This window comes from Eleutherodactylus coqui, chromosome 6, assembly GCF_035609145.1.
Source record: "Eleutherodactylus coqui strain aEleCoq1 chromosome 6, aEleCoq1.hap1, whole genome shotgun sequence".
Taxonomy (NCBI): Eukaryota; Metazoa; Chordata; class Amphibia; order Anura; family Eleutherodactylidae; genus Eleutherodactylus; species Eleutherodactylus coqui.
Window position 1 is genome coordinate 22,851,408 of NC_089842.1, and position 25,685 is coordinate 22,877,092.

The 25,685-nt window shown below is 44.6% G+C and overlaps 1 protein-coding gene across 1 annotated transcript; it reads left to right on the forward strand.

Moving 5' to 3' along the window:
- The first annotated feature begins 479 nt into the window (after window positions 1-479).
- Window positions 480-24,326, forward strand: LOC136631937 (leucine-rich glioma-inactivated protein 1-like). Its single transcript, XM_066606429.1, has 9 exons — window positions 480-730; window positions 7,543-7,965; window positions 12,310-12,381; window positions 13,958-14,029; window positions 16,032-16,103; window positions 16,554-16,625; window positions 19,054-19,232; window positions 20,147-20,311; window positions 22,878-24,326. Exons 2-9 carry the CDS (start codon window positions 7,778-7,780, stop codon window positions 23,738-23,740), a joined length of 1,683 nt encoding a protein of 560 aa, XP_066462526.1. The 5' UTR covers window positions 480-730; window positions 7,543-7,777; the 3' UTR covers window positions 23,741-24,326.
- The last annotated feature ends 1,359 nt before the right edge of the window (window positions 24,327-25,685 follow it).

Below are 25,685 nucleotides of genomic sequence, written 5' to 3' on the forward strand. Positions count from 1 at the left end.
TTGGGCTGTAATAAAGGCTCTTGACCAACGTAGAGTTGAAAGTTGTCTTTTGGGACGGAAGTAATAACCTTGGTTGTCAACTCTAGAAGACGAGGCAGACGAGGCCGTCTGCTGCTGCACCTCAAGGGTTTTTGTGTCTGCTCTCCATTATCTGCGGGAATGGTAGAGCAAGATGACCTGTGACCCCCTCCCCATCTGACCCATCATGTCCCCTTTTTATGCTTTTGGTCTTTTATGTTGTATATTGTAGAGATGAAACCCCTAAAAAACATTGTAACTCTAATTTTTTTTCTGTATTCCTTCTTTTGTTTTACAACGATCCCATTGTAATTCCAGAAGTATGACAGAACCTCATACTTTGCAGTTATTAACAACAACAATATAACCACAAGCTTTGACAAACAGAGGAGCAATTTGGCACAAGCATGTTCCAAACATACATCATCCAGCCCTTCCCTCCGAGCCATCCCAAAGAGTCAGTCAAACAACACATTGTGTCAGAGGCTGCAAGACACCAACACTCTATAGACAAGAGGGGAAAGTGCGAAAATAGTACGGATATAGAGAGGGAAGGGCACTACCACAAATAGGGGGGGCGGAGGAGGCAAGGAGGAGAAGAAGAACCGGGACTAGAAGGCTTCTCAAGAGAGAAGGAACAGGGGCATGATGGAGGTGCCAAGAAAGACAGAGAAAGTGTAAGAGGACACTGGACCCGGAGCAGCTACTTGTGGTGAGTGTTATTCTTATCAGGAGAGAGAATTCTGGATCTTTTTACCAAAATCCAAAAGTTGGAAGAGGCCAGAGAAGTAATGGACATGTTGGGCAATAATTGGCCATGCCTTTCCTATATGCAGAGCATTGTGAATCTTCTGAATAATTATTTTTTTCTGTATGATGAGTTTTTGTCAATGTTTTTGTTGTTATTTCACAAGTTTGGTTCCTGAACTGAATCCAACGACTTGTATTTAAATTTTTTATGTAGCAGCTTCACATTCTGATAGAAAATAGGTGAAAAACTGCAAATTTAAAAATGACCCTGAGTCTATGAGCTTACAATCTAAAGGGGAAAAACTGCAGATTCCCCTTGTTTTGCTCTTATTTCCATTGGATTTATAAAATGGACTCAACATATGAGGTATTTAATAATCCTCTATCATCTGATGCACATTACAATAATCTCAGTTCTGGACACTTGGGGGGTGGGGGGTGGGGGCATTCTGACCTCTGCCAGGGGATTCAAGAACAAGTATGAGTGATATGAAGTTATGACCTTTTTTTTTTTGTCTTTTTGAGAATTTTTAATATGCTTTAATATCAAGGAACATTCCTAAAGCTCTTATATTAACCCTTTCTGGGCATCTACACTGCTAGCCTTGTTCTTCCTGCCTAAGGCCTGCCATATCTACAACAAGATGTCTGAATCACTTGATTCCTATTGAGTCATCTGTCCCACGACTGTATGTGTCATCAAGCCCAGACATAACCTGTCCCGTTATACAATGCTGTCATTGAAAAGTGCGCCTAATTTGATTAGTATCAGTCGGCCATCTTCATGTTCACAACCTTTGTTTGTGCATCTGCATCTTAGGGTACCTTCACACTGAGCAACTACCGTCTGATTGCATAGTTATAGTGTGAATAAATATGCATGCCTCTTCGGATCTATTTCATTTAAGCCTGAAGAAGAACCCTGTGTTGGTTCGGAAGCTCGCATTAACATCATGTATTTTTGTTGGCCATTAAAAGGTATCACATCTACAAGATTACGTGGTTTCTCTTGCTGGAAACAATCACATTTTGCTCTACTGACTAACAGGTACCAAACTTTTGTTTTCATTAGGCTGAAAAAAGACGTGTCCATCTACTTCAGCCTATTACCCCCCAATGTTGATCTAGAGAAAGGCAAAAAACCCCAATGAGGTAGAAGGCAATTGTCCTCATTTTAGGGAAACATTATTCCTTCCTGACTCCAATCTGGCAATCAGAGTAATCCCGGAATCACCGACCCTTCTGCAGTAATCAGCGATATAACATGTAATATTGTATCGCTCAAGTAAGGTGTCCCTCTTGTACTCTTTTGGTGAGTTCTTTATCACCACGTCTTCAGGCAGAGAGTTCCACAGTCTCACTGCTCTTACAGTAAAGAACCCCTTTCTATGTTGGTGTAGAACCCTTCTTACCTCTAGCTGCAGAGGACGCCCCTTGTTACAGTCCTGGATATAAATAGATGATGGGAGAGATCTCTGTACTGTCCCTTGATATATCTATATATCATTTTTAGGTCGCCATCAGCTGTCTTTTTTTCTAAACTAAACAATCCCAATTTTGATAGCCTCTCTGGGTATTGTAGTCCGCCCATTCCATTTATTACTTTAAGTGCCCGGCTTTGCACCCACTCAAGCTCTGAAATGTCCTCCTTGAGTATCGGTGCCCCAAACTGTCCACAATGTTCCATGTGTGGTCTGACCAATGACTTGTTAAGAGGAAGAACAATGTTCTCGTCATGTGTCCCTAGGCCTCTTCTGATGCACCCCATGATCCTATTTGCCTTGGCAGCAGCTGCCAGACATTGGTTGCTTTAGTTAAGCTTACAGTTAACTAAAAACCCCAAGTCCTTCTCCATATCCGTGTTCCCCAGTGGTTTCCCATTTAGTGTGTAATGGTGACATGCATCTTCTGCCCATGTGCAGAACCTTACATTTATCAGTGTTACACCTCATTTGTCATGTTTCTTCCCCAAACTTATCCAGATCCTCTTGTTACCGCCTTGTGTCCTCTCTAGTGTTAGTTACTTTAAAATGTTTTGTATTGTTTTTGTATTGATTAGGCCAGTGTTCCCCAACTCCAGTCCTCAGGGACCCCAACAGGTCATGTTTTCAGGCTCTCCTATAGTAAGAACACCTGTGGCAAAGTCTGAGGCACCGACAATAATTACATCACCTGTGCAACACTGAGGGAATCCTGAAAACATGACCTGTTGGCGGTCCCTGAGGACTGGAGTTGGGGAACACTGGATTAGTCAACCAGAATAGTCTTTGAAGGGTGTGAGCAATAGTTGGTTAAAAGCTTTTACACCAAGCGAGAATCATTCATTATTAGTTCTGCAAGAAACTGCCGAGAAATCGGGAGAGACGGATACTCCGGGCAGATTTCATAGGAGTCTATGGAAAGCACGCACCAAAGATAAGTCAGGTCCTATCTGTTCCTGCACCGCAGACCTTACATGCGAGCATTGCAGTCGCATGTCCTATCTTTGTTAGGTGCGAGGATTTAGCGCGTCTAAATCAGCCAGTTATTCCCTATCCCGTGAATATCCTGTGGACAGGTAATAGTTTGCAATTTTGGTACAACCCCTTTAATTTAGAATTCCCTAATAAGGACAACCCCGTTATGTCCTTTATTAATAAGCTGTACTACGGTATGTACTGAAACCCTTTCTGCCGTTACATCGGACCGCAAGTAAAAAGAATATCTATACTTTCTATACTTTGAAGGCTGCCAGCAGATTAGATCGTAGTGATAACAGGAAGAGGCAGAATTCCCATCTGCTTTGTCTTTCCCGTATCGTCCATCCTTGGTGATAATTGTCCCCGGCTGCCGGCGCATCGTACACTCTGGTTAAATTTAGCACATAATTGTCTCTCTCCTCCATGGTCAATTACAATGTCGCTCTCTGCCCCGGGCGGGTGATTTGTGATGGCGCCGCCCTGGATGTGCATTACTCCACAGCGTCCTTCCTTCGGGGCGCAGAGTTGTTAGGAGGATTCTGACACCAAAATAACGTTAATTAAATGTATTTACCTCCTTCCTCACAAGATTCAGCTTTATGGCCCTGTGTGCGTACGGACATTGACATTTGTGGAGAAGGATAAGTTATTATTGTAGGATCAGATGAGCGGATGCAGTCAGGGGCGTGATAACATAACTCTACTTGGAACATGTGCTGTATTGCATTCTGTGAGATGTAGAGTTGATATCGGGCTGCACATGGGCAGTCAGGGTTCACAAGCTCCTTTGCACCGCGTGATATTATATAGGAATACTAGTACTAATATCGCGGGTGGCGGTTCGACAACAAGTACAGGATGGCGTATCAGCTGACACACATACGTCTATCACAGTCCATAAAGTCTGTCTAGTGTGCACGCACTCAGTCAGCGTAGGCCGGCTTCACATATCTGGCAGCTTTCAATGTTCTAGATCCATTTCACCATTATCTATTTCAGACCTAGACCCTGCAGAAAGGGAGCCTCCCTCTCCTTCCACACAGTCTCTGTTTTTTTCGAAACCTCTCGGTCCACCAGCTTCGGCCCCCATCATCCAGGCCCTTTTGTCACTCTTACTACTGTGCTGTTCCCCAAACACGGGGACAGCGCTCTGGTCACAGTTCTTCAATGGCAGCTGCCATGTGATCTCAGACTGCTCTTATGTCTGCCAGGTCTATGCAGGGTGCTGCGGAGCACACACTGCTCTCATGTCCTCTCTTATGTCTGCTAGGCCTCTGCTAGCTGCTGTGGAGCACACACTGCTCTCATGTTCTCTCCTATGTCTTCTAGGCCTCTGCTGGGTGCTGCGGAGCACACACTGCTCTCATGTCCTCTTTCATGTCTGCTACGCCTCTGCTAGCTGCTGTGCAGCACACACTGCTCTCATGTTCTCTCCTATGTCTTCTAGGCCTCTGCTGGGTGCTGAGGAGCACATACTGCTCTAATGTCCTCTCTTATGTCTGCTAGGCCTATGCTTGGTGGTGAGGAGCACACACTGCTCTCATGTCTTCTCTTCTGTCTGCTAGGCCTCTGCTGGCTACTGTGGAACACACACTGCTCTCATGTCCTCTCTTATGTCTGCTAGGCCTCAGCTGGCTGTTGTGGAGCACACACTGCCCTCATGTACTCTCCTCTGTCTGCTAGGCCTCAGCTGGCTGTTGTGGAGCACACGCTGCTCTCATGTCCTCTCTTATGTCTGCTAGGCCTCAGCTGGCTGTTGTGGAGCACACACTGCCCTCATGTACTCTCCTCTGTCTGCTAGGCCTTAGCTGGCTGCTGGGGAAAACACGCTGCTCTCATGTCCTCTCTTCTGTCTGCTAGCTGCTGCGGAGCACACACTGCTCTCATGTCCTCTCTTATGTCTGCTAGGCCTCTGCTAGCTGCTGTGGAGCACACACTGCTCTCATGTCTGCTCTTATGTCTGCTAGGCCTCTGCTGGGTGCTGAGGAGCACACACTGCTCTCATGTCCTCTCTTATGTCTGCTAGGCCTCAGCTGGCTGCTGTGGAACACACGCTGCTCTCATGTCCTCTCCTCTGTCTGCTAGGCCTCTCCTAGCTGCTGTGGAGCACACACTGCTCTCATGTCTGCTCGTATGTCTGCTAGGCCTCTGCTGGGTGCTGAGGAACACACACTGCTCTCATGTCCTCTCTTATGTCTGCTAGGCCTCTGCTAGCTGCTGTGCAACACACGCTGCTCTCATGTCCTCTCCTCTGTCTGCTGGGCCTCAGCTGGCTGCTGTGGAACACACACTGCTCTCATGTCCTTTCTTCTGTCAGCTAGCTGCTGTGGAGCACATGCTGCTCTTCTATGTGCTAGGCCTCTGCTGGCAGCATGTACTCTCTTATGTCTGCTAGACCTCTGCTGGGTGCTGCGGAGCACACACTGCTCTCATGTCCTCTCTTATGTCTGTTAGACCTCAGCTGGTCATTGCGTTTATGGCCTCATTACATCTGTAGGGACATTACATCTATAGGATCTTCACATCTATGAGGATATTACATCTATAGGGGCGTTACATCAATGAGCTCATAACATCTATGGGGTCATTGCATGCAAGTGCTAATTACATTTATGAGATCTTTACTTCTATTAGGTCAGTATTTCTATATATGTGGTCATTACATCTATGAGTCATTGCATGTATGAGGCCATTGCATTTATGGGATCATTACATCTAAGAGGTCATTGCACTGTAGAATCAAATGAAGCACTTATGCGTACCTTATCACATAAGGGAGGCTCCTTTTGGTGTATGTTGCGAGCTCCCAAAAGGAGTCTGGATCCGTGACCCCTATCAAGTCCAGCAAGAAATGATGTGTTGGAGCTGCAAAGCAGGGAACCCATATATGGCAATGCATAGAATTAAAGAAAACTCATCTTTATTTAACCCCTTAGTGACCACGCTATTGTGTTTTTACGTCCTGTCGTTGCAGGACGTGTATGGTAGGAGATAGCGATGCTATCGCTTTCCATACATCGTAGGTGGAGCTGTTAACCCTTTAAATGTCGCTGGTCCCGTACGGCCCTCCCTCAGTGAGATTGGGGGAGCCGTATAGGTGTCATGGCAGCCGGGGTTCTTCTGAAAGTCCCCAGGGCTGTCTTGGCAATATACCTATCAAGCCATCCCCATGCGGTGGCTTGATAGGCTGCCTGTCAGAATGCAGTATGATGTAATGCTATGGCATTGCATCATACTGCATAAGCGTTCTAAGCATGGCTAGTTGTGGTCCCCCAGGTGGACTAAAAGAAAAAGTCAAAATAAGAACAATAAAGTTTTATTAATTATTTTTTTAAAAAGTAATAAAAGTTTAAAAAAAACCTTTTGCCATATTGCATTTAAGTAATGCATTATTCACCGCACGCGGTGAACGTCGTCCAAAAAAAAAAAAAAAACACTGCCAGAAATGCGCTTTTTTGGTCACCATGTTGCCGAGAAAAAATCTAATTAAAAGCAATTAAAAAGCCCTATGTATTCCAACATGGTACAAACGGAAATGACAGGATGTACCGCACAAAATGAGCCCTCACACAACTATATCGACGAAAAAATAAAAAAGTTATTACACGCAGAAGATGGAGACAGAAAATAATTTTAAGAAATTTAATATCTTTAAAAAAATATATAAGTAGTCCAGCAAAAAAAAACTAGACAGGTTTGGTATCGTAGTAATCATACTGACCCATAGAATAAAGTTATCATGTCATTTGTGTTGCAGTTTGTGCGCCGTAGAAACAAGACGCAATGAAAGATGGTGGAATGTCATTTTTTTTTCCATTTCACACCACTTAGAATTTTTTAAAAAGTTTTTCAGTACATTATATGGTACATTAAATAGCACCATTGAAAAATACAATTCGTCCCGCAAAACACAAGCCCTTATACAGCGATGAGGATGGATAAATAAAGGAGTTACGATTTTTTAAAGGGGGGGGGGGAGAAAAAACGAAAATGGAAAAAAGCAAAAGAGTATGGTCACTAAGGGGTTAAGCCACACGGGCTTTATTTAGGTAAAGTTTAAATAAAGATGAAATTCCTTTAATTCTATGCATTGACATATTTGGGTACCTTGTTTTGCGGCTCCAACCAATCATTTCTTGTAAGAGGTCATTGCATGTATGTGAACATGGGATCAATTCATCTATGAGGTCATTACTATCATGGAGTCATTCTATCAATGAGATCATTACATCTATGAGGCCATTGCATCTTTGGGGTCATTACATCTATGAGCTCTTACTTATCCATACATATCATGCTTAATTTTTAATTACAGAGTCAACATTTCTGGTTTCCAAAAAGACAAAATTAACCACGGAAGAGCCTGACGATAAGCCAAAGACTATGGAAGGTGAATGTCAATAGGAGAGTCCAATGGTCTGTACAATGCTATAGCAGGTGGAACATCAGGTGGAATGGATGAGGTGACTGAGAAATACTGAGCAGAAAGTAAGAAGACACAATATAATCATGAACATGATGCAGCAACTCAAGTGAAGACCCAGCGAACAATGAGACTATCAATCAGCTTGTCAGTCGGGGTCCTATTCTTCTTGGAATTCATTCCCCTATGTCTGATGAGAGCAAAGAGGCCCCCGAAGTGGAAATGTCCACCATCCTGTAACTGCACCTTTGACAGTGTCCTGTGTGACGGAACCAGTTACATTCCCAGCACGTATTCCGTGGATATCATCTCTGCGTAAGTATTACAGAATCCATCAATCTCAATGTCTGCCTGACTGTAGGCTTCTTCCAAGTCAACCTTGGATGCCAATGTGACTTAGAATCTCAAACATTTCACCCAAAGTGCCCATTGGTTCAATGTTGGCCATCAAGATCAAAGGTTAACCTGGCCCAGCTACGTTACCCAGTTCTCTCAAGGGATGGATCAGGAATTATGGTCAACCCAAGAATTTTCCAAAATGGTAGACCCCATAGCAAGAATAAAAAAAAGGCCCCTAATTAAGGCACTGGATTTTGGCACCCAGGACAGAAGGGTCTGGTGTTTCCTCATCGCTCCCTTTCCATGACCCTTAGGCCACTCTCACACATCTGCTTTTTACCGTGATTATCATGGCATTTTGAATGCCACGGTAATTGCGGTAAAATGCTCCTATTGTTTTCTATGGAGCCTTAAAGACATGCGCTCCGCGGCAGCATTTGACAAGTGCTGTCTGCTTTATTTTACTGCATGTTTGCACTTTTAACGCATACCTCATCATCCATTACAATGATCGTGTGCATTAAAAAGCGCTTCCAAAAAGGCGGTAAAATCACAGTGTTTTGCCAACGCTATGTGTGAGAGTGGCCTTAAAGGGATTCTGTCTCCAGATTCATGAAGTCTGACTCTGAGCTAAGCTCTGAGGTGGACCTCACTGTCTTCTCCTTGTCCGCAGCATGCAGAGTGACCGCTCTCTTCCTATACACATAAGAGAGCAATTCGTCTGCATGATGTGGGCGGTGAGAGGCCGGCATGGCTCGCCTCCGTGACTCGGACCTCAGCTTCATGCTGATAAAATCCCTTTAAGACATTTCTCCACCCCTTTGCTTTCAAACAATTCAGTTTCTCTGTAGAGGAGTCCTGACCTGGTTCCGCCACCCAGTAGAAAAATGGGAGGACCAAAGATCGCTGGGTTCCCTCTCTCCATGGGCTCCACAGCAGCCGCTCTTAGTTCTACCTCCAGAACAAGTCAATTTCTAGAAATTCCATCAATCCAATTCCCTGTTATTTGCGTAGGTTCAGGCCGACCTGCAGAGTAACGTCTATGAACTCTGTAAATATTCCTGTACTTCTGCTGATTGCAGATTAGACTCCCGCCTGAGAAGTAATTCTGAGCATAAATATTCTGCTGGAAGCCTCTAATGAGAAATACGATACAGCGGCTCTCATACACGGAGATTAACTCATATTTCAAACCTATTTCTCTGAATGGGCATTTATTGTAGGCTGAGCAGAGACTCATACAAATGCAGCCCTTCAATCTATAAAGAGTAGGCATAAGAGGCATAGGGTACCTCAGCAGGGGTGTATGTGCCAGGGAGGTGGCCCAGACACATTGCCATAGGACCTAACTCACGTAGGGTCCAGCTCATGTCTATTGTAACTCCCTTTCCTATGCAGATCAAGCCACAGGGGCAGAATTGGATATTTCGGCATGGGTTCTGCCTCATAAAGCTCTGGTTTGCACTTCAGTTTTCTGGAATTTGCAGACAGATTTAACCATTTTCCATGGACAAATCCACCTGCATATTCCCCAACATGGATTCTGCGTCAAGTCGTGTCAGGTCACTTTTATTTCTACACACAGATTTCAAATCCAAGTGCCGACAAAATCTGTGCGGTAGGGTTGAGAGAATCAAAACAGTAGAACCCTGTTTCGGGTCGAGATTTGCTATATGTTTGGTTCGGCTGAGATGAAACTTCGGTGGCCCATCTCAGCCAACCCGCTTCTCCTTCTTCCATCCTTATTTTTAAAAAAAAGAAGAAAAAAGAAAACAAAGGAAGAAGAAAATCTCTTTCCTTTATCACTTTTTGTTTTTCTTTTTTCTTCTTTTTCCTTCTTTTTGGCTTCTTTAAAAAAAAATTAAAAAGAGAAGGAAATAGAAAAAGAAGGAAACAATTTTTCCTTCTTTTTGTTTTTCCTTCTTTTTGCTTTGTCTTCTTCTCTTTCTTTCTCCTTTTTCCTTCATTAATAGAGTTGAGCAAACATACTCTTCCGAGCTTGATGCTTGTATTAGCATACTTGATGGTGCGCGCTGCTTGAGCGAGCATCATGCCGTGTTCGACCCCGCCCCAGTTTTGGCCCCTCCCCACGTGTCAGATTTGACCCCTGCGCACGTCAGGGGTAGTTTGTGGCTGGTTTGGCGGAGGGGAGAGAGAGAATAAACACAGGAAAAAAAAAAAAGCTCGGCAACCGGCAGGTCCCATACAAAAATGCTCAAGTCTCTCATTGTAGTCTATGGGGTTCGTTACTCGAATATAGCTCTCGAATTTTACGAAAAGCTCGACTCGAATGACGAGGACCCGAGCATTTTGGTGCTCACTTATCTCTATTCATTAACTTTGTCTTAAAAACAGCTAAGAATTACTTATAGACCCTCCTAGGTGACCTGAGAGTGTTTTACAGGGTTTTTATGGCTCTTAGGCCTTAAATACATGGGCACATGTGCTAATACGCTCACCGCTGCAGATTTGTTTGTTTTCTTTAGAGTATGCGAACTCTGCGCAAGATTTTTTTTTTTTAAGCGGGAAGATAAGTCCTGCCCTATCTCTCTCTCACATGTAGTAGTAACACGCAAAAATCGTGATAGTGGAAACAAAACTATTATAGTCAAGGGTTTTGTTTCGTTCCATTATGTGGCCATGATTTTCACGGACGCATAACGGGACTATAACACACCCATCTGTTTCAGCCCTTAGACCATGTTGTACGCCAATTTTAGGGGTATTGGCAAAGTTCTGGTTCGGTTTGAACTAATTTGGACGGAACTGAACTTTTTTTTACCTTTTTCAAAAAGATTTGTCTTTACTAGAGATGAGCGAATATACTCATTTCGAGTAATTACTCGATCGAGCACCGCGATTCTCGAGTACTTCCGTGAAAAGATTCGGGGGGCGCCATGGGGAGGTGTGGCGGAGCGGGGGGTAGCAGCGGGGAACAGGGGGGAGCCCTCTCTCTCTCCCTTTCCCCCCCCCACTCCCCGCTGCAACCCCCCACTCACTCACGGCGACCCCTGAATCTTTTCACCCGAGTACGGAAGTACTCGAAAATCGCGGTGCTCGGGCGGAAAAGGGGCGTGGCCGAGTAGGTTCGCTCATCTCTAGTCTTTACCTGCCAAACTCAGCTTTTGAGAAGTTCGCTCCTCACTACTTTGCGGTATAGAGTATGGCTCAAATTCCCATTAAAAGAAATAGGACACTTTAGGATGTGGATTTCACTATGGATTGCACTGTCTACATCATCACTGTGTGAACGTGTCCTTAGGCCTAGGGATCTACATTGCATTTTTCAGTGCGCATTCCGCAGTTCCACAATTAATCCGTGATGTATCTACACATCCTAAGGCCTCATTAACACGGTGTCATTTCACTGTGGATTCTAGCACAAACTTCACACCAAAATCCACTGTGAAATATTCATCGTTTTTACTTCCTATTAAAAGCTCTGTAAATCCATGGTATATTTCACATGGGGAAGATTTTTCTGCGTGTGGATTTTGATATAGTTGGCCTGTCCATTCTTAGGAAAAAACATAGTGAAGTACCATTAATGAAGGACCTTCTGGCTCAGGTGGTTATGGGAGAACAGGTTGAGGGTTTGCATTGGGCCACATTGGTGAACATTTTTTTTGTGGTACTTAGGTGAAGAGACTACGATCTTGCACGTTGAAGAAGAAAAAAAAGCTGTAGTCCTCCTATCTTGAGTTTGGGATATGATGGCATCCATCTGCCCCAGAATAAAGGATCCCTATGGGGTACTCTTTCTTCTGCGTTGCTCGAGTGACTCCTCTGGTTCCTTATGGGTTAATGGGCTCCAATGAAGAAATATTTTTGAATTTTGTAAAATATTTTTGTTAAATGATATTTAAAGGTTAAGCCTTTTTAAGCCTTTTTAATTCTTGGTCCTTAAAGAGAGTCTGTCAGTTCGAACATGTTGTCCAAACTGCAGGCATCATGTCAAAGAGCAGGAGAAGCTGAGCAGATTGATATATAGTTTTATGGGGAAGGATTTAGTATAACTTGTATTTTAGTCATTTATATCTCTGCCCATTCTGAGCTGAACAGTCCAGTGGGCGGTCCTATCAGTGATTGACAGCTATCTGGGTATGACTGATAGGACCGCCCACTGGACTGTTCAGAATGGGCAGAGATATAAATGACTAAAATACAAGTTATATTCAATGTATCCCCATAAAACTATATATCAATCTGCTCAGCTCCTCCTGTTCTATAACATCATGCCTGCAGCTTTGGCAACATGTTCGAGCTGACAGACTCTCGTGTCTGACACCTGACTGATAACTCACCCTCATTATTGACCAGCTCGTTCCTGCGATGCGGCTTCCAGACCATCCCCTCCGAGAGCTTCGCCCAGTCCCAGACCATGCAGATCCTGTGAGTATTCTCATTAGCTTCTACTTGCATGTAACAAAACTGAACTCCTCCTCGCTGCCTTATTGCTTTCCTTCTACTTTATTGCAGATGCTGGTAGAATTGTTATTTTTCTGAGCTGCACTGATTTCTCTTTTTTCTAATTTCATCATTTTCCTTCTTACAATAACGATTGTATTGCTATTTCTACAAAAAAAAAGTTATTGAAATCGATTGAGTAGTGGTGCGTCGGAGGGCTGCAGCTAGGGAGGGATAGATAGATACTGCTAAGTCCAAAGTTATAACCAAGTCCATGCCCCTAGTGAACTCTACTGCCACACAGTGGGGTAACATAATATTGAAGATCTCTTTGGTGAACATTACTTGCCTTTGGACAGAACCATGGTTGGGCTTTGGTGTGGGATCTCTACCTGTTACACACCATCACATCCCAGCCAAGCCCACCAGAGAAAGTCTAACCTACATGGCTTCATTCATGTATACAGAGGGAATATGGTGGTACTGCAGAAGAAATGAACTCACATAGGACATGTCCAATGGAGAATCCTATGTCCACCAAGATGGAGAATTGCTTTATAAAACTACAATGAGTGCCCCCATTATTAGAGACCCCCCTCTAGTAGCACATTGGACATCCTATGGTCTTCCGAGCCACAACAATTCATCATGGGTGATGAAATCCTACTAGGTGATGAAATCGTTCTGCAAGAATATTGGCCCATGTGAACAGGAAGCTACTTGTAGAGCCATTAATTGGAGTTGCTGACATGTTTTGACAAGCTGACAGGAAGGGGTCATCAATTCATGCTGCTTGCGCCAAATTCTGACCTCCCATCAGCATCTTGTGATAGAAATCTGGATTCATCTGACTAGGCAAATTATTCCACTGCTCGGTGATACAATTTTTGCACCCTATTGCCCGCTGGAGTCTCGTATTTCCATTTTCATTTCCATCACAATGGCGCTGGAACTGGTTGCCTGCTGTTTAGGTCCATTCATGGTAAGGAATGGCGAGTTTTGCATTTATACACATTAGTTGGAGCACAAATGTTGTATTTCAACTACTCTTGACTATGCAGCACCTGTTGGTCACGATAATTCTTGGCATTCACAGGATACGCTTCTGCTGGATGTCTTTCCTCAACCACACCATATTCGGTATACTTTTCACAAGGTTGGCAGTATATAAAATCGTGGCGATCAGGCCTTGTTGGAAGTCCCTCAAATCGCTGGATTTTCCTATCTAATGTGGATTCATACTAACACTGATCCACGGAAAACTTGTCACATGATTTTATGCTGCACTCCGGGGTCACGGCTCTAAAGGTTCGATGTCTCTAATAAAAGCGCTCTTACGTGGCTTATATGAATGATTATAGTAGCTTTCACTTGAGTTGGCAGTGATCTCGCTTTCCACTGTTGCCCCCTCAGACAGAGAAACTTCTATCTGCACCCCTGCGGTACATCTCTGTGTGGCCAATTTAATGGCAGCATAAAATGCTGAGTTGACGTTTTGCATTGAATGATCTTTACTTCCATGTTCTTGGTGGAGTCACTAAGCTGTCTTTGATCTTTTTAGGCTCTTCACTTCTTGTTCGTTTGAGGAGATCTCCGATGACGCCTTTATCAAGCTAAAACACTTGGAGTATTTGTAAGTTCTGCATGAGAAGTAGCCTGTGTACACATTTCTCTATGAAGCTCCTTGTGAGGACCATATATATCCTGCCAAATACATGATCAGAAAAGAAAAACCTCCTTGGTGTCCTCACTCTTGGCAAGAATTTTCTGGTCCTCACACAAAGCCCTCATACAGAAGTGTAAATTTAGCCTTAGAGAAGACTCGCATGGCTTGCACCAGCTTGTTGCGTCTCAATTTAGCACATGAATATTAGGGAGTTCTTCAGATTTTAATGTCATTCTGCAGATCCTTCTCTCAAAAGCTCATATCAAACAATAAGGGGATCTATACAGTCCAAGGTTTACAATAGGCAGCATTGTAATCATCCAGAGCTGGAACCATGATGGATAGGGAGTTTTTGGCCAATTGAGGGGCCAAATAAGACCTAAAATGGTGCAAAAAAATGGCATTAGGGCCCCTGGTCCACCACCAGAAGTTTATTGAAGAGGGTCTTGCTACTGCAGCCACCCTCATCCTCCTGACTCAAGACAAAGAGCCAGTCTAGACCATGATTCTGGAGACAATCTGTCCACAACTCAGCAGTTGGTTGCAAATCTGCTGAGAACATTTAATGTTTCCACTCCAGTAGATGGATCATGGCAAGTCTGTAGGCCAAGAAATGTCAATTAGACCGGAGTTGTGGCTGGTAATCCATCTCCAAAGTCCATTCATGGCCATTACTGTTTCTGAAATCCCAATCCTTTCAATGACATCTCTCCTGGGTGGTGCCATGGCACTCCAGTAGGTTCAGAGATAGGGGCTCGCTTGGTTCTTGGACAAACTCTGGGCTGCTGACTGGCATGACTGGTGGTGGCGAGGGCCCTATCTCCTGCCGGAGAGCTGGCTCTGGTGCAAGGACTCAAAGCTCTGCTAAGGGCTCGTACATTTTGAAGTATGCCTGGTCGCACTCCTGTATAAGGGAAAGCGGCTTATAGCGAGACACAACGAATGAGCCAGCTATATATCTGCTAGCAAAAATGGAAAGCAACTTCCGAGTTTTTGAAGATTCTCTCTTAAATGTTGCAAACATATAATACAAAGTCCTTTAGGCAACAACAAGTGTAAGAGTTCCACTCACCCTCGATCACAAAGACAGTGTCTTATGAATATGCATTAATCGTCCGAGGAATCAGAGGTATTTGAGCAGAAACCAATATTCCCACAAACAACCAGGACTGAATCACGTCCATGTGTTATTGGCTCACTGCAATGACTACTCAGAAGTTCCGAGAGTCGAGGTTGCTAATTTGTAGCAAAGGTGTGTGCAACTCTTAACTGTCCCCCTACAAGAGTCCTTGCATCAAGTCCTCAGTTTCAAAGTTATCACGTGCTCACGATGGCGGTGGCAGGGCAGGACACGGCTGAATCCCTGTCTATCCCACTGGCTTGGGGATACCCTTGAACTTGCTAAACTTCCCCTTACATAGGCCATACCAGAAGGGCTGTTAACGCACCAAACTCACAGCTGCATCCTCTTTGCAACAACTTCTGAAGGGCACTATGCCACACACAGAGCCGGTGCACCTCTCTATGGTGCCTGCATGCCCCAGACGTTCCTCACACCCCATGTGACTCACCGCAGCCAATCACAGCTCAGACCATTATATTCTATGGAGAGACTTAAAATAACTATATTAAAAGACCGCTAGAGGCCATAGTAATACAAAACATAACAGAAATACAATTGTAAGGGACCTGTCACCAAAATCATCAGGCAACCTGCGGATTTTGATGCGGAATTAAAAAATGACTTAAAAGCTGCCTGCAATTCTTCATTAAAATCTGCAGTTAGCCCTGCGGCGTAATTCAGTCTCGCGTAAAAGGTCCCTAAACAGAAATACATAAAAGAACATAACAGTAATGGTACATAACACTACGAAAAATACTGCCAGCCCGTTACTAACAGACCCGTCTACACGGCACAGCTCTTCCACATCCGTAGCCGAGTATACCGTAACAAATGTCTCTTCTTCAGGTTCATTGAAAACAACAATATCAAGAAAATTTCCGCCAACGCGTTGCGAGGTCTGCGGTCACTGATCCACCTGTGAGTATACGGTTACGGGGGCTCTGATGATGATTTGAGGTTTGCGACCAGACCATGACGAGAATTTGCGTAAAAGAGTCATATAGTTTTGTGCAGACTTTTTTGCCCTTTCTTGCTGCTTCCGACAGTATTACAGGGCGTAGTGACAGGAACGGAGCCGCCGCGGGCCAACGGATTTACTACACACCGCAGATTGATGCCAGTTATAGCAGAGATCTACATCCACTCGGCATAGATTTCAGTCTGTGGCTCATGGACGGCCCTAGATGCACCATATGTATTAATAAATTTGGCGCATCTTCCTCCGGCGGGTTTCAGTTTAAGAGTGTTCAAAACGCCGGTCTTAATGAATTTCCCCTTTTTCTTTCTACTCTAGAACATTGTTGGTCACATGACCGGACGGCGGGGTGACGGTATGGTGGATAATGTCTGCTCTTCTTTTCCCTACAGGAGTCTGATGAATAACCACTTAGAATCGCTTCCCAGCGGATTATTTCGGACGCTCACAGCCATCAAACAGATGTAAGAGCTGTGACAGTACCAGGGGGCACTTACTTATTTAGTGGCATTGTATAAGGCTGATGTCCTCCGCATAAAGCTCCCACTGGGAGGGCATGCTGGGAGTTGTAGTTTTGCACCAGCTGGAGAGCTGAATGTCCCAATGTGACCCAGGACATTAATGTATATGTTTATTATATATGGGGCACAGAGATATGATATATGATTACTCATCGTAGAGCGCGCCCTGTATGTCATCCCTGGTAGTACAACCCTTCAGTAATGGTGAGCCATGATGTTCATTAATGTAACTGCTCGTGGTGCGACACAAGTTCAGAATGGTGTGGCAATGACAGACGGAAGTGGAGGAAATACATTATATATACATTACAAATGTATCTTACTGAACGAACGGGTTAATTAGCGCTTTCGCTCCATAGGAGGTGCAGTACTTTAAATGATAAGTCACACACCAATAACAGGTATCTCCATTCCCATATTCCGCCGGAGGAGCAGGGGTACATTTTTCTCCTGCCTTGTGGTGACCGGACACTTCATTAGAATCCATTGACTCACATCTTAGTAGTAATACTCCATACTCAAATGTCCGTACTCCATACTATTTCTCCAAGGTCTGCGGCTTCACTACTTTGGAGGTGCCAGAGTGAATCCCAAATTTCGGAGCTCCACCTCCCTGTGGACTCGCGCCATAGGTGCGAACAGACGTCTTACATACACTGCCATCTCAGTTGATCTTAGCCTCTGCACTCACTGCAGTGCGGCCCACATCTGCATTGGGGATGGAGCCTAAAGTACAATTAAAGGTAGAAAAAATTGTAAAAATGAGTTTAACCCCTTAATGACGTGGCCCCTTTTTCTTTTTCCATTTTCGTTTTCTCCTCCCCCTTCAAAAAAATTTGTAACTCCTTTATTTATCCATCGATGTCGCTGTACGAGGGCTTGTTTTTTTGTGGGATGAGTTGTATTTTTTAATGGTGCTATATAAAGTACCATATAATGTACTGAAAAATGTTTAAAAGTGGAGTAAAATGAAAAAAACCCAGACATTTCGCCATCTTTTAGTGCGTCGTGTTTCTACGGCGCACAAACGGCAACAAAAGCAACATGATAACTTTATTCTATGGGTCGGTACGATACCAAACTTGGATAGGTTTTTTTCTTACTATACTCCTCTTTTTTTTCCAAAGATATTTAATTTTTTTCAATTATTTTCTGCGGTCATTTTGTGCGCGCGATAACGTTTTTATTTTTCCGTCGACGTAGTTGAGCAAGGGCTCATTTTTTGCGGGATGTCCTGTAGTTTCCGATAGTATCATTTTGGAATACATACGACTTTTTGATCGCTTTTTATTGCGTTTTTTCTGGGAGACAGGGTAACTAAAAAAGTGCATTTCTGGCGTTCTTTTTTTTCTTCGAACAACGTTCACCGTGTGGGAAAAATAATGTGCTACTTTGATAGTTCCGACTTTTACGGACGCGACGACACCAGATACATATTTTTATTTTATAATTTAGATTTTTTAATAATAGATATGGCAAAAGGGGGTGATTTAAACTTTTATAACTTTTTTTTTTTTTTACAATTAAAAAAATGTTATTGATTTTTTTTTTACTTTACTTTTAAGTCCCCCTGGGGGACTTTAACATGCAATGCTTTGATCGCTCCTGCAGAATGACGTAATGCTATAGCATTACGTCATACTGCAATTTAACAGGCAGTCTATCAAGCCACCCCACGGGGATGGCTTGATAGGCAGTCTGGTAAGGCAGCCCTGGGGCCGTTCATTAGGCCCCCGGCTGCCATGGCACCTGCACGGCTCCCCTGATCTCACCGCGGGGAGGGTGGGGGGGCGTGTGGGACCCCCGAACATCGTTCTGGGGATTTAAATGCTGCTGTCAGAATTGACAGCATCATTTAAATGGTTAATAGCCGCGATTGGCCGTTCGGGTGTCAGTTGTAGTGGGAACCGACCTGGCCGTCTGCAGGCAGCCTAAGTTGGTGGAAAAAAAGTTGTGGCGATCAGGAAGATGGCGGCAGAAAATAATTTTCTTTTTCCCCAAAGATATCTTATTTTTCAGAAGCACTACAGCAAAAAACCCACTATATAAATGTGGTATCACAGTAATTGTGCCATAGAATAAAGTTATCGGGTCGTCAGCTTTGTCAGCAGTGTGTGCGCCGTAGAAACAAGACCCCCAAAATGGCAGAATTCCGGGGGGTTTTTTTCCATTTCACACCACTTAGAAATTTTTAACATTTTTCCAGTACCAGTGAAAGCATCGCCTCAGACGGCCACGTCGGTGGATAAATTGAAGAGTTATGAATTTTTGAAAGTGAGGACAGAAAATAAGAAAGGCGACCGGGCCGCCTCTGTCCTGCAATGTGAGGAGTTTTCCATTACCCTCTGTAACTTTTTGACTTTTCCCACAGAGATCTGCGGGGGAATCCTCTGCACTGCGACTGTCAGATCAGGTGGCTGGTGCAGTGGGCACACGGGCCCGGGAAGAGCGTGGTGATGTGGCCCCCATCACCTTGTGAGGAACCAGCGAAGCTCAAGGGGAAAGGCCTGCATGAGCTGACGGACAGTGACTTCTACTGCAAGAGCGGCAGTGAGTGCGGCGGGCTTACTGCGGGGACGGGTACAACCAGTGGGGTCACCGATAGGACCATCAACAGCTTTCCCAGACTTTAGGGATTGCAATGTGATGTCACTAGAGATGAGCGAGCATACTCGCTAAGGACAATTACTCGATCGAGCATTGTCCTTAGTGAGTACCTGCCCACTCGGAAGAAAAGGTTCAGCTGCCGGCGCGGGTGAGAGGTGAGTTACGGGGGGGGGGGGGGGGGGGGGGGAGATCTCCGGCTCTGTTCCTCCTCCCAGCCGGCAGCTGAACCTTTTCTTCCGAGCGGGCAGGTACTCGCTAAGGGCAATGCTCGATCCTAATTGTCCTTAGTGAGTATGCTCGCTCATCTCTAGATGTCACCCTACTAGTCAATCATAACTCGGTGCTTGCACCAGGGGACTTTACCTAATACGCTGAAAATAGAACGCGTTCATTTGCAAGAGCGTATTTTGCGCACGGTCGTGTTGCACTTTTTCTGTGCATTTACCGAGGAAAAGAACCCATCTTGGACTGGACATGTCAATGGCTGAGGGCATCGGTTCGTTTTTTTTTTTGCGGACGCCAAGAGTACAATAAAAACGTTGTTGCGCTCGATGCACCAAAAATGCAGAGCAAATGCGCACACAGATACGCACACGACTGTGTGACAGACCTAAGGCCGCGGTCACGCTTGGCGTTTTTGGTGCGTTTTGCAGCCTTCCTGAGCTATAGGAAATAAATGCCGAACACACACATTTTTTAATGCAGTTTTTTGATGCTGTTCAAAACCACTCCCAAAACGCACCAAAACCGCCGAGTATAAATGCAGCCCGCGCTCGCACTCTCTATTAGGGCGGTTTTTAGACGGCCGTATGCGCAACTTCACTCGCCGGTGTTTTAATGAGTACTTTTCCCCCCAGACATCGTACAGCGATGGACCTTTAAGCTTCCCTCCCTGTCCGTCAAGGCCTTCGAGTACAACCAGGAGCAGTATGTGGTGATCACGCACCCCTTCGAGGGTAAATGCACCTTCCTGCAGTGGGATCACGTGGCGTACGAATTCCGATACTACGACACTATTAAAGGTAAGCGCTCCTCTCCGGGGGGTTGGTGTAGTGGCAGGACCATTACAGACCTCCTGGGTCATATTATGTAATAGTAGCTTGTAATCCCTATAATTCAGTTCTTTCCCATTCTCCAGATCTCTGCTTGCTGTCATAGAATGGCGACATTCTACTTAGATCTCACAGCTACGGGTCTGGGCTCGAGACTGAACCATGACACCTGAGGTGGTAGTTTACTACTGGACAACCGCTTTAAGGATGCTTTCAGACGTCGCAGAAAACTTCACTGAGGACAGATCTGCGCTAAAATCTGAACGTCTTACCGACGGCCGCAAAGTTGCAAAGTTTTCTGCCACGTCTGAAAGCAGCTCTAGGGTATTTGGCGAAAGTTGCATCACCTGACCAGCGGCTCAGTGCTCGCGGGAGACTTCTGGGGGCTATGGCAGGCGGGCTGACAGTGCAAGCATTGCGAGTGAGGGGAGAGCTGACAGCAGCATTTACATGTCCTGATCCTTGTCCGGGGGTCCCGAACGCCCCTTTCCCACCCACGATGTGTTCTCTGAAGACCCCCAGTGCTTCCATGAATAAATGCCTGTGGCAGGCCTTCATAGACTGCCTGTCACACTGCAGTGGTGTGGATACTGTATGAGTGATCAAACTATTGCAAGTAGAATGTAAAAATAAGTAAAAAAAACATTTTCAAATAATTGGAAAAAAATAAAAGTAAAAGTTAATTAAAAAAAACCCCTATTTGTCCATATTAATAATAATAAAAAATAATAATAAAAATAATAGCATATTTGGTATCGCTGCATGCATAAGACTCTGATGTATCAAAGTCAGAGGCGTAAATTGAAGCTCCCGGGCCCCAATGCAAAACCTGTAACAGGGCCCCCAACTATAATGCTTTATTCATAGTACTGGGCTCCCAATATGGAGAAGAGAGGCCTTATGGGCCCCCTAAGGCTCCTGGGCCCGGGTGCAACCGCATCCCCTGCACCCTCTATAGTTACGCCCCTGATCAAAGTAATGCATTACTTATCACACATGGTTAGGGCTTATTCAGACATCTGTATATAGGATGGGTATTCACGCCCGGCCGATACAAGGTGTCCCTCTCTGCAGGGGGAGGAGGCTGGAAGGGCTGGGAACAGTGCACTGAGCTCCACCCTATTGCCACTATTTGCAGTGGGAGGGGTCGGGATGAGACCTCCCCCATCCCGCCCCCTCCCATTGCAAATAGTGCCGAGGGGCAGAGAGGGGGTGGAGAGGGTCGGGAGCTCAGTGCACTGTTCCCAGCCCTTCCAGCATCCTCCCCCTGCAGAGAGGGACGCCGTATATTGGCGGGCCTGAAAACCCGGCTGATATACGATCATCTGAATGCGCCCTCAAGGAAAGATACAACAATAACAGAATTGCTGATTTTCAGTCACTCCGTCTCCCCAAAAAAAGTGATCAAAAACTCACATGAACTACCAATAGTAACTGCAAAGCTACATCACTTCCCTCAGAAAACGCAACTATGTCGACGGAAAAATAAAAATGGTGGCCAGAAGATGATTTTTTCGATATTTCATTTTTTTGAGGTAGTAGAGCAAAAAAAAAAAACTATAGAAGTTTGGTATCGTAGTAATTATACCGACCCATAAAATAACATTGGCGCATCAGTGTTGCCACAAGGTGTAAGCCGGAGAAACAAGATCCTCCCAAAGATGGCAGAATTGTGTGTTTTTTTTTCCTCCATCGCACTTCACCTTGACACTTCAAAAAATGTTTCAGTACATTTTATGGTACATTAAATAATACATCTGAAAAGTATAGGTTGTCCCACAAAAAAACCCTCCAGGCTTGAAAAAGACTTAGATTAAGTCGAAACGTCGCCATTTTATGGAGCAATAAAACCCTTTTTTTTATAATCTCTACACCGTTGATGCTGCCGCCTCCTTGGATACCATTACAAAAAAACCCTCCCCCGCAGACATCTGTGTAATGTAAAAAAGTTATGATTTTTGTGAAAATGAGGAGGAAAAAAATGGTCCACTTCCTTTGCTTGGAGTTCTGCTGCTGTAGATGCTTAAAGTTCTACTTTCCTTTATCAGCCCACCTAGATCTCTGCTGAAGCTTGTGTTGGGCTGTGACTACCCAGGGGTTTGCTCTCATTTGTCAAACAGGAGTCTGTATGTGAAATGCTCCCTCTTCTGGTTAGTACGGGTATTTTTCTATACATGACCATGCCTCCCAACACATTTGCTGAGTATGTTGATCTCCACCCCTGATATACCCAGGCTTGGTTATGTCCGGCTTGGTTTGCATAATAAACACCACCCTTGTTAGCTCCATTACACAATCCCATAAAGAATGGGAAGGTTGGAAGGTATAGACAACACGGTCCAAGGTCACAACTCAGCACTGGCTACACCTAAGAACTAGTAGAGGATGACATAGCATCTGGTGCACAGAGCTGAGCAGGCAAGTAAAGCTTTGGGGCAGTAATAGGAAGATGTCCAAAAATCACTTCCAGGGATTTCTGAGGGAACCGCCATGGGCCTCGTTACATGCTCTTTACTTGTCTTCATACTTCGTTCAGGTATCGCTGTGGTCTCCTGCCTGCCGCTGGTTATTGATAAGCAACTCTTCGTTGTGGTGGCTCAGCTATATGGTGGCACTTCAGTCTACCGTCGGGACCCCACACCAGTGAGCCCAGCTGCCTTCCATCGCCTCCAGCACTTCCCCGATATCCGAAAACCTAACGATATTGAAAGCTTCACCTCCACACAAGGCGAGCACTACTTTATCATAGCAGACAGTGCCAAGTCTGGAGCCAGCACCTTGTATCGGTGGGACGGTCGTGGCTTCTATCCTCAACAGCAGCTACCACGATGGTATCGGGACACCGATGCTGAACCTCTCATTCTCTCAGGTTCTCCACACCTCATCATGAGCAGCGGCTCCCAGAGGCCTCTTGTATACCGATTCGAGAACAAGCATCTAGAACGCCTGACGGATATTCCAGAAGCTTGGGATGTCTATGCAGTCAAGCACTTCACGGATGCAGAGGATGGCATCTTCGCCTGCTTGGTTCGGCATATGGGTGACTCCTCCCTCGTTCGCTGGGATGGTTCCATGTTTCGGGAACTCCAACAGTTACCCTCCAGAGGGTCTTATGTCTTTCAGCCACTGTTGCTTGGTCAAAGATGGCATGCCCTTCTAGGAAATGACTTAGGCTACTCATGGGTCTACCAGCTGGAGAAATGGAAGCATTGGGAGATTGAGGAGAGCAATGATAAGGAGGGGCCAATAGGACCCCTGGTGCCATTGCAGGAGCTGAAGGTCCTAGAGGCCCGATCTTTCACCTCTGTCCAGGTGCCGGGACGGCAGTTCATTTTTGTGGCCAGTTTTGGAGGGAACACAGTGGTGTTTGAGTATGGGGAGAAGGAAGGCAATGCATAAGGAAAGGTGAATGGAGCTGCTCCTCAAGAACGAGACCAAAGATCTGAGACGGGACTGGTGGAAAGACTAGTTTTTAACATTTTTTAAAGAGTAAAATTAAATAAAGTCCTAATCTAAGAGGTGGTGACAGAAACCGATGATATCACTCATTATGAACCATATCAAGGACGGAACTGGAACTCCAGTAATTAGTAAAACAAAGACCTACAGGTGATCACAGTATGAGTTCCATGTAGTAGCAGCTTTTGGCTCATTTCCCTGACACAGGATTTCCAATGCCAGCAAATTGGTGTCAGGCTCCGCCCTTATTTTATATTCCCTTCAGGTGATAGGTGTATATATAATCATGTGATAACTAAGCTCCACCCAGGAGGAACATCGTCAGTGTAACATTATGGGATGACATGAAGGTTTCTTTACAAATAGTGTGGAAAGAGCAGAAATCAGGACAAGTGAAAACTTATTATCCAAACTGCAAGAATTAACCCATCCTTAGGATGCAAATGTAACAAATGACAAATGTGAATGTAATACGGCAATGATAATAATCTCTCATATTCATGAAATAAACCAGTGTAAATCAGGAGCGCCAGTCTCACCTGTCACAACCTGTCACATGGGCTCCGCAATATTGAAATGGGGAGAAACTGCTTCACTTGGGACACATTTTATCATAGCAAACAAAACAATCCCGCTGCTGCCTTATTGTCATTTATTTTGTAGCAGTACTGCTAATGTCAATGAGGCCTGCAGTGCCACCGAATGGTCATTATTGGTACTACTACAAAATCAATACTAAGGCCTGCAGCCTTGGTATTCTGCAGAAACAACTATACATTTTTGCAATGCTGCCTGATGGCCATTAGTGCTTCTGCTACAAAATCAGTTACATTAAGGCCCATAGCACCACCTAGTTGTCAGTTGTGGTATTGTTAAAGAAAATTACAATACAGCCTGCACTGCCACCTGGTGGTTGTTATTGGTACCTTACAGAAACAACTATAAGTTACGCGATGCCATTCAGGGCTCATTTATTTTAGTCTGGCTCCACATGGGTGATCGTTATTTTGTCGCGAGAAAATCGCAACAAAATCGCATCGTTACTCACTGCGATTTGTGAGCGTCAGCGATGCTTTTTTCGGAGAATAATCTTGCATTGCTGCTGCCAAATTCGCACAATTTTTTATCACAAAAATTAATGAGACTTTATAATGTTAAAATCACAACACAACACGCGAAAAGAAGCCTCCAGAGGAAAACATGGGAGATAAAAAATGGCAGATCGCAGAAAGATTTTTTATTCCCTCAGTGAAAACATCGCAGATGGGAAAGAAACCGCCGTAAATCATTGCTTTCATATTCTGCTTTTTTACTGACTATTGTAGCAGGCGAAAATCTTGCTCGCGTGGAGCCGACCTTATGGCAGTGCCAATAATAACTACTACGGTAGGGAGCACAGCAGTTTTTAGTCAATAGCAGTACCACTAATGTCCACTGGGTGTCACTTCAGGATTTATTGTTATTTACTTAGTTAGCCTGTTTGCGCCTCAATGACCAATTAATTTTTCAATTTTCTTCATTGTCGCATTCCAGCGGCCATACGATTTTAATTTTTCCGTTAACCTAGCCATATAAGGGTGACTACCCACTAGCATTTGCGAATTTGCTGCCTTTTTTTCCAGGTGTCTACAGGGCTTTCTAATGTTAAAAACGCATCTTGGCAAAATGGCAATTTACGCGATTTGGCGCGATGCGATTTTGACATTGAGAAGTCCCGTAGACCCATAAGAGGGTTTTTTTGCGGGACAAGTTGTATTTGTTAATGGCATCATTTTTGGGTGCAGGCAATGTATTGTGTAACTTTTTTAAAATCTTATTTAGGAGGTTTAGGGAAAAAAGCGAAATTCTGCTATTTGTTTTTTGGATTTCATTTTTACAGCGTTTG

Bases quoted from the DNA above. Each gene is read 5' to 3' on its own strand.
- LOC136631937 (XM_066606429.1), top strand. From the start codon at position 7,778: ATGAGACTATCAATCAGCTTGTCAGTCGGGGTCCTATTCTTCTTGGAA. The intron at 7,966-12,309 runs GTAAGTATTACA...ATTATTGACCAG, and splicing joins TCCGTGGATATCATCTCTGC to CTCGTTCCTGCGATGCGGCT. The intron at 16,626-19,053 runs GTAAGAGCTGTG...CTTTTCCCACAG, and splicing joins CTCACAGCCATCAAACAGAT to AGATCTGCGGGGGAATCCTC.